At 38.1% G+C, this 9,727-nt stretch overlaps 2 protein-coding genes and 1 pseudogene across 3 annotated transcripts in view; 1 reads left to right on the forward strand and 2 right to left on the reverse strand.

The window, feature by feature from the left end:
• XPNPEP3 (X-prolyl aminopeptidase 3) overlaps positions 1-9,441 on the reverse strand; it is a 48,129-nt gene extending 38,688 nt beyond the window's left edge. The window contains exon 1 of one of the 2 annotated variants that reach the window (XM_015593562.2): positions 9,267-9,441. In XM_015593562.2, coding sequence (XP_015449048.1) covers positions 9,267-9,330 — 64 coding nt within the window. In that variant the 5' untranslated portion in view covers positions 9,331-9,441. The remainder of the gene's footprint in view (positions 1-9,266) is intronic. The other variant, XM_006917390.3, reaches the window with a different exon arrangement.
• On the forward strand, positions 2,373-4,337 carry DNAJB7 (DnaJ heat shock protein family (Hsp40) member B7). The gene has a single exon (XM_006917389.3). It carries the CDS (start codon positions 2,727-2,729, stop codon positions 3,657-3,659), a length of 933 nt encoding a protein of 310 aa, XP_006917451.1. The 5' UTR covers positions 2,373-2,726; the 3' UTR covers positions 3,660-4,337.
• LOC112484237 lies at positions 4,596-4,695 on the reverse strand (annotated as a pseudogene).
• Positions 9,442-9,727: the final 286 nt, after the last annotated feature.

Here is a 9,727-nt window from a genome sequence, read left to right on the forward strand (position 1 = left end):
AACACGGAAGTCACTAGAGACAAGAATAGTTTTAGTAGAGTATAGAAGATAGAAGCCAAAATGGGAGGTGGTCAAAACACACAAATTTCCAATTATAAGATAAATAAATTCCGGGGATGTAACGTATAGCACAGTGATTACAGTTAACGATTCTGTATTGTGTATTTGAAAGTTGCTTAAAGAGTAGATCTTAAAAGTTCTTATAAGAAAAAAGCGTTAACTATGTGAGGTGACGGACGTAACTAAACTTATTTTGGTAATCATTTCACGATATATACATATATTAAATCATTATGTTGTATACCTTAAACGTGTAAAATGTTATACGCTAATTGTATTGCAATAAAATTGTAGAAAAAGAAAAAGAAGGTAGAAGCTAGATTGGGAGTGTGCCAAAGAAAGAATGGGGTGGAAGAAAGCACAGACATTGAGTAGAGACAACAGTTTTGAGAAATTTTATTGTGAGAGGATCAGAGAAATGGCACAGCAGCTGGCAGGGGCAAGAGACCAAGGGGCGGGGAATCCAGAAGCAAATCCTCGCGTGACACTTTCCCGCTCTATTGAAATTAGTTTTCAATGTTTTTTCCAATTATATGAATTCCTCCAGAGCAGAATTTTCTAGCTCCTCTGTATCATAGGTTTTCAATACATGTTTATGGAATGTCTGGGATCGAAACTCTTAAGTCCTGGACCAAGAAATGCGAGGGAGTGGAAAGAGCAGAATTTGGAATCAGAGACTTAAATTTAATTTTTAGATTTTTCATCAGCAAGTTAGGTAGTCTTAGAAAAATTACTTTACTTTTCAGAAACTCAGGTTTCTTATGTGTACAAAATATTTATTTTGGTGGACTGCTGTCACAGTTAAATGAGAAACTACACGTAAGTTAGTTGGTACAGGGTCTGACGCAAAGATGGCACTCAAATAATGTTCAATATTATTATTGCTATTTATTACTGCACATAAGTTAGTTGGTACAGGGTCTGACACAAAGATGGCACTCAAATAATGTTCAATATTATTATTGCTATTTATTTTCAATGGCAGGCAAATATAATCATGTGTATACCAAACATACATACATACATGTGAGCACATATACTGTAGAGAAGTAAAATTATTTGAGTTTAAGAGTTTTGCAATACCTCTAGTCAACTGGTATAACGAAACAAACACCAAGTAAAAAACAGTCAAAGCTAGCAAATGGTCTTGAAAGACTGTCTAGAAATGTACACTACTGTTTTATTTCTCATTAGATTATCATTTAACTGAGGGGTTTATAAATGTGATAAAAATAAAACAAATACAATATAGAGGAGGAAAAACAGAGATCATCATAAGGAATTTCCTGGGACAATAAAATGAGCCAGGAATAGAATACAAGTCTTTTTAATTTAGGTCTAGCCGACTGACGATTTAAATTGTCACCACCCCCCACCCCAAATCAACTTTGGTCTAGTTCGCTTCCAACTGGCTTTTCTAATCCTTTCCCACACACAACTGATTTTCCACATAGTAGCCACTGACCTGTTAAAAATGTAAATCAGATGCATACCCGCCACCCCCCCCACCCCCGCCATGGCTTCCCACTATGCTTGAAATGAATACTAGCTTTGTTTGTAATAGCTCAAAACTGGAAAAGAAACATAATGTCCGTCCACATGGCTAGTAGCTACTGTGTACTGGATCGTCACATGGCTGACTCTCTGTCATCTAGATCTCAGCTCTAATGTCATCTCTTCAGAGGCCTTCTAAAACCAATCTAAGGTAGCTCTCTGCCCCAATCACATTACTTTTTTTTTGAGCACATATCAGATTATCTCCAAATATTTTTATTCTTTGTAATTCATTATAACGTAAACACCATGAAAACTGGCATTTTTTTGTTCAATACTCTTATCAACAGTGGCTCAAACTGTGTCTTACACAAAGTAGGCATTCAATAGTTATATACTGAATATATAATGCAGAGTTTTCAAAATCTTTAACTATACTTTAAGTGGGCGAGATACCATCATCTGAAATGATTCACGACTGGCATGCAAAAAGCTTGTATAGTAGGCTACCTCCCCAGGAAGCCTTCCCTGATACCTCAGTTCTGGGGTGGGTGTCTGTCATATGATTGCTTAGCAGGTAGTGTTTCCCCCATCGGAGGCTTTATTATATTGTAATCAAGTGACTTGTTTCTATCTCCTACTGAAGTATAAATCTCTTGACTGAAATAAACATATCAACTGTTTGAATACTTTTTTCACAGTTCACGAATTCTTCATTTGTCCAAAACAAAACATGGAGGAGCTGGGAAGGCACTTATTAATAAAGGTTCAGTAAACTAGAGGTCATATTATGCAAGTGGCATGCGGTGGCCATCGGCAACAGGTCACACTGGTATTGTTTGAGGCTTCCAGGGAAATATAGGGGAAATAGTGTAGAGGGTCCAGGACGATCTGGCAATACTCTGGACAAGTTCCATTTGGAAGGTCTAAGCCCCACCCCCACCCCAGAATGACAGCATAATGCAGCCATCTCTGACATGTTTATAACTCTGCTTGCAACACAATCAGTATCCTAACGTCTCCTAGCAGTGGCCCACTGTAATAACACTGTCTTCAATGTAAAAACGTGCCTACCTGCAGTCACTCTACCACCACCACCAGCAGAGCCTGAGCTGAGAGGAAACCACGGTTCTCATGACCCGGAGCACCCCTTTCCAACAACCTGTTAAAGCATGGTGGATTACTATGAAGTTCTAGGAGTGCAGAAATATGCTTCGTGTGAGGACATTAAAAAGGCTTATCATAAAGTGGCACTTAAATGGCACCCGGATAAAAATCCAGAAAATAAAGAAGAAGCCGAGAGAAAATTCAAAGAAGTAGTTGAGGCGTATGAGGTATTATCAAATGACGAAAAACGGGACATTTATGATAAATATGGCAAAGAAGGATTAAATAGCGGAGGCGGAAGTAATTTTGATGATTCTTTTGAGTATAGCTTCACATTCCGTAAGCCGGAGGACGTCTTTAAAGAAATTTTTGGTGAAATGAACTCATTTTCATTTCATTTCTTTGAAGATTCACTTGAGGACCTTTTAAACAATCCAAGAAGCTCCTACGGAAGCAGAAACGGAGGTGCAAGATCCTTTTCCTCTACCTCCAGTGAATATCCAGTTTTTGAGAGATTTTCTTCACTTGATACAAGATACACACCATACGGTTCCCTGGGCCGTGAGGGCCTTAATTCTTTCTCTTCCTTGGCATTTGATGACAGTGGGATGGTCGACTACACATCTTTTATAACTTCAGGTAAAACTGTTAATGGCAGAAATATCAATGTAAACAGAATTATTGAGGATGAAGAAAGAGAAGAAGTTGATGATGGCGAGCTGAAGGCCTTCCTCATAAATGGTGTGGCAGATGAAGAGGGCTTTGCGGAAGAACACAGCTGGAGGAGACAGTCATTCAACTATTATTCACCAAAATCCTACAGCCCCAAACATGTACCTCAATATACTTTTGTGGACAATGATGAGCAAGGTATACCGTGGGCCACTAGCAACAGGGATCCCTCTATTTTCTCAGCAGGATTCAAAGAAGGTGGTAAGAGGAAAAAAAAGAAGCATAAAAAGGTGCAGAAGAAGAAGTCAACCAAAAGGAATCGTTAAATTGATCCTTCAGACACATTATGTTCATATAACATTTGAACATGATTCTTTGTGTTTTGGTTAATCACAGAGTTTTGTAGATAACATTTGTTTAATAGTATACTAAGATTATGTTTTTAACACATTTAGCAGGATTGTTGACATGTGCTCAGTGGTGGTTTGGATTAGGTACATCAGAAAAAGATGAGTTGTGACAGTGATGTTAAGAATTTGGAAAACGGCAAAGATTATTTTACTTTTGGTTTTGAGCTAAATATTTGCATAGTTTTTCAGTAGAGTTTATGATCTGTTTCATTCTTTTTCTCTAATTAAAACTACATACTTCTGAAATATGTATGACATTAGAAGCTAAAAATGTATTAAGATATACAGGTTTAGAGAATGTAACTACTCATGAAGTGACTTTTTTTCCATTAGAGGCATAGCATTTGACACAAAACTTAGATAATATAAATTAAAAATTAAAGTACAAATTATTTTCTTTTAATTTAAAAATAGCCAGACTTACATTTGCACACCCATGTTCACAGTAGCACTTATAACAGGCAGAGATGGAACCAACTCAAATGTAAATCGATTAATAAAAACGTAAAACATTCATACATACAGGCATATACATACAGTGGAATATTACTCAGCCTTAAAAAAGAAGGAAATCCCTTTAGATTATGTGCTACAACATGAATGAACTTTGAGACATTATGCTAAGTGAAATAAGCCAGTCATAGAAAAACAAATACTTTGATTCTACTTATATGAGGAATCTAAAGTCAAATTCATAGAAACAGAAAGTAAATTGTGGTTACCGGGGCAAGGGGGAGGGGGAAAGGAAGAGTTGTTAATGGGTATAGTTTCAGGTTAGCAAGATGAAAATTCTGGAGATCTGCTTCACAATTGTATATTTATTTTTATTTTTATTTTATTTATTTTTTTTAAGCCTGGTCTTCCTAGGTGGTCTCCCATCCAAGTACTAATCAGGCCCGACCCTGCTTAGCTTCCGAGATCAGATGAGATTGGGCGCGTTCAGGATGGCATGGCTGTAGACTACAATTGTATATTTAAAAATGATTAGTGTGGTAAATTTTGTTGTATGTATCTTACTCTGATTAAAAAAAAAAAAAAATGCCAGACTTACGATAGATTCCTCAGAGCACTCTGGCTATATCGTGTGTGATAGGCCATCAGTGGATCACTTCAGGTAAAACTTTCTATTATCTTTGAGTATGTACAAAGGATCTACAAAAGCATTACTCTAAAACACCACCTTTAGCTATAACTTAGGGTTATCATGGAAAGAAAATAGATGAGTTATAGATATATCAGATACTGAGCAAGTGGTTTCATCTAAATGTTTGTATACATTTGCTTCTTTGATTACTTCTTAGCTTTCTGTAATTACTTTTTAAAATACATTGCTTTCGGCCTATTATTTCTATTCTTTCATTCAGTTAACATTATTTTTTGAGTACCTATTGTTTGTCAGGTAGTGTTCTACGTACATGGGATACAGTAATGAACAGTAAGAACCTTAGCTGTCACAGCTTCCAAACTGGAAACAATAAACAAATATTAGGTAAAATATTATGTTAGTCATAGGTGCTAAGGAAAAAAATAAAGTAGGGAGAGCAGATAAAAGTTTTGGAGTATGAGAGTTGAAATTTAAGTTAAGGTAGCCAGGGAAAAGTGATGGTTACATCAGAGTAAAGATCTCAAGGAAGTGAAGCTGTTAGCCATGTGGCTATCAGGTGAGACAGAATTCCAGGCAGAAGGAATAACGGATGAAACATCCCTAAGGCAGGCTGTGTAAAGTGTATTTGAGGAACATGGAGATCAGTGGTAGCCAATTAAGAGAGCAAGTAAATGAAGAAAGGAAACAGATCAGATCATGCAGGAACTGCTAGATCACAATATGGACTTTGGTATTATATATGGGACAGGAAGCCGTTAGAAGTTTTGAGCAGAAGAGTGAAATAAACTGACATATTTAAACAGGCCTACGTTGACTGCTGTCATTGCAAAAAGTCTCAAAGCAAGCAAGGAAATCAGGTTATTGCCACAATCCAGGGAAGAGACTGTGGTAGCTTGGTCTAGGGTGGTGAAGTTAGGGTTGGTAAAGAGTTTTCAAATTCTGAATATATTCTAAAATTAAGGCCAAACAGAATATGTTGACAGACTATATGTTGGACAGGAGTCAAGGTTTTCGGCCTTAGCTACTGTAAGCAGGAAGTTGCCATTATCTGACATAGGGCTGCAGGTGTTAAGTTTTGGATGTGCCACATTTGAGATGCCTGTATTTATAAAGCAACTGAAAAGTACTGCCTGCATTGACTTACATCCTGCATGTTCCTTGTCACTGAATTATTCCTTTTTTAACAAAAAGATCTATTGATATTTAATTTTTTATCGCTTAGAAATGTAATTACTGTAAATTTTAATGTGACTAAAAGACAGGGGTAGATAATCGAGCGGCACTAAAACCCAATCATCTTTGGCTGTAAAAGTACAATTCAGTGGTATTTAGCAGGGCAACAAATATGGAAACTAGAAAAATTACAATGTCTATTTTTTAAAAAGACTGTTATAGTAGTATGAGCTTTTATTTCATCGTTTGATTTTTAGTTGGTAGGTTAGGGAGAGGTCATTCGTTCTATAGGAGGGACTGGGGACAATGAGCACTTAAAGCTTATTTTCAGAAAATCACGAAAGCCTATTTTAATTGGTACTTATATAAAATGTAATATTTAGTAGACTATCTGTCATCATGTATGTGGAATTAATCAGTCAGAAAAAAATATAATTTTCCAACAACAAATGCAAAAACCAGTGTCTGAAAACTTAATGCAATCACATGCCTTCTAGTCCATTTCCCATTCCTGACAGAGAACTAAAAATTCAGATTTAGTCTTACTCAATAGCTTAAAATTATTCAATGGTTCCGCACTGCCAGAGGAAAAAGCTCATTGTTTCCAAAAGGTCCTCCATGAATTAGCCACCAGCTTTCTCCTCAACTTGATTTTCTATCATCTCTTCCTACACATCTTATGCTTGAGTCCAAGTTTTCTCAATATGTGTTCCAAGGGACATAGGTTCAAGAATTGTCACAGAAAAAAGTGTCCATGGTCAAACACAGAAAAAAAGGCTCCATGGTCAAATATATTTTGCAAATTACTGCTAAATACATTTCTGCCTTAGAGACAGAATTAGTTTGTCATGGGTGCTATGAAATGCAGCATTCCCTGTACTTATTTTACCACAGAGCCATTTTGGTGTAATACCTATTAATATGCCCAGGAACATATCTCGAAAATGCTCCTCCAGGCTTACTAAGGATTGAAAAGCTTTGTACCAGCCATTCTGTTTCAGGATTCCATGCCTTTGCATGTTTTCTCTGCTGAGAAGGCTCTATTACTCCAGTCTGTTTGATGAAAGCGTTCTTTCAGGTCTCAAAATCAAACATCTCTAATCTTTTAAAAGCATTTCCATACTTCCGCTTTGCCCCTCTCTGCTCCCAGAAAATACCTATCCCTCTTTCCTTTCTCCCACCTCTCTCTCTAAATTTAGTATATTACAATTACTTGCTTTTTTGATCTGTGTCCTGTGATAGAAACTTTTTGTGCTTAGTGCTCATATGTGGTGCTCGATTAATGTTTGTTGAATGAATTAACTGCAAACAGGCTTTTAAAAATTATTCTGTACTTATTCTTTAATATTTTCAATATTTCCTTTCCCCATCTCGGTCTTATGGTTATCTTAAATGATGTAGTCTTTTAAAATACAACTTACTTATGCATCGTCGGTGCTTTATTTTGCTTTTTTCTCAGATGACTAGTTGGTGTTAATATCTGCATATTCCAACTAATGAAATTACACTCTTAATTAGGTTAAACTTTAGCTAGTCAATACAATACATTTTCACTTTAGGAATGCATGACTTTCACAGATGAGAGTTTCCTATAGTACTCCATACTCTGGACCCAAAGCCTTTCTAAAAAAGGGCAACCAAGAGCATCAGAGACAATAAGTTCCATTTCTGAGCACCTCAAGTCAGTGGAATTTTCAATTTCTAAAACTTAGTAAACTTCCGGAATAATACAAGATTTACAACCCATTACTGCCTTTCTTGAGCCCCCAAGTCACTTTAGTCAAGACTCTATTACTATTTGCTATAATGTCATTTATCTGTTGTCTATCACTCTGACCAGACTGTGAGCAACTCCAGGGAAGTGGAGATTCATCCACAATGACCAGTAACTCAAAGGTAACTGAATGATTCTTTCTGGCTCAATACAAGTTCCAAAAGGACTCTAAGCCAGAATGAGACCTACTGATATAACAGAAAAAAAACTAGATGGCAATCATACAACTAAAATTCCTGACTTCCTATTTGTGATCCTATGCTAGTTCCAGTTTTCCATCAGTAAAATTAGGATATCTGCCCTAACTTATCGGACTTGCAAAGATCCAAGGAGAACATTCATTCATTCATTCATTCAAAAAGCCAATATAAGAGGTGGTTAAATTTACTTATTCCATTGAGACAAAGTGAAGCATAATTATGAATATATTTTTCAAATATCTTGATGTGTATAATAGTGTGTAATACAGTATCTAGTCCTAAACCTTGATTAATCAGATTTTACACAAAGCCTCAACAAATCCAAAAAAAGTCACAAGTAACAGATGGCTCCAGCTCTAAATCATAGGTTGTATCCTTTGTGATTACCATTAATGCACATCTGTTCACCTATTGCCATGGAGAGGGACAGTTTTCTGGAGCTTAACTATTAGAACCAAAGAGCAAGGTCTGTGCACTAGATAAAGATTACTCTTTTTTAAAGTAGAGTAAGTCTTGATTTAATTACCATTTCATTTTCAGGAAATTCAAGTATATTAACACAAGAAACATATGCCAATACATAGCTTTGAAGTCAAATACCATATGTTCTGGTTCACACATCCGCCCCAAAAACTGAAATGTGATCCAATGGCAAATCCACCTGCAAGGCAGATTATTCAGCTTTTATTGATCAAGCTTTACGTTCTCAGATTAATCGCTAACGAGATAGTACACTCTGAATAAAGGGGCCCCCTTATTCAGGGACTCCTTCATCTTGTCTTTACAAACAGGGCTTTCAAACATAAAAAGTCTCAGGAGTATTTCTAAACATTACCTCTCCTGAGAGGAATAGCTCAAAGGATGTTACTAAATATTATTGTTCAATCTGAACCCAGTTCTCAAATCGACTCTTTTAAAACACAAAAACAGAATTTTAGGTTAACCTAATAGAAACAAGAGCTACTTGATGCGAGACACTTTGTCACCTAAGCAACTTCTATGAGGCCGAGTAAGTTTGAAGATAGTTCCCTCTTTGCAATCATTTCAGCTTCCCAGAATACCTGACAGGTAAAGAGAACACAGGGCCCACGCTCTTCTAGGAGCGGCAGGTAAAGAAGAAGTCCGAGGAGCGCATAGAGGGTTTGGAGACCCTAGCAGAAGGGTCCGCCGAACCAGCGATCGCCTGAGACCAGCTTGGATCCCTCTGCGGAGCCTGAGGCTTCTCAGAGAGCAAGCCCCCGGGAGGGGACACAATGGGAGGTGAGTCTAACCTGAGAGGCTGCGGGCGCTTGCTACCGCGGGAACCAGCTTAGCTGTTGAGAGTAACCAAGGCATGACAGCCTCGCTCACGCGTCCGGAAGGGAAGGAGCAGAGCAGCGGGAGAAGCTGCGTCCCGCCACGCTGCGTCGCCAGGAAACCGGGCCAGGCGGCCCGCCCCTTCCGGCCTGCGCCAGTCTCGGGCTTTCCTCCCACGGCGGCGCAAAATGCTGACGTCACGCAAGAGCGGTGACCGCCGCTCCGGCCGGTCCGCCCTCTCGGCGTCCTGACGTCGTGCTCCCCTCAATGCTCGCACTCACTGGGTGTCCAATTGTAAGTGACTCCCTGAAGGGGCTGGTACCTATCGCCTTCTTTCAGGCACGATGGCGGGAGTGGACGCCTCCAGAGGACTGTTTCAGAGTTAAGACTATGAGAGTGCAGACGAAGGCAGGCAAAGCACGAACAGCCACACTTC

Source organism: Pteropus alecto, unplaced genomic scaffold, assembly GCF_000325575.1.
Source record: "Pteropus alecto unplaced genomic scaffold, ASM32557v1 scaffold157, whole genome shotgun sequence".
Taxonomy (NCBI): domain Eukaryota; kingdom Metazoa; phylum Chordata; class Mammalia; order Chiroptera; family Pteropodidae; genus Pteropus; species Pteropus alecto.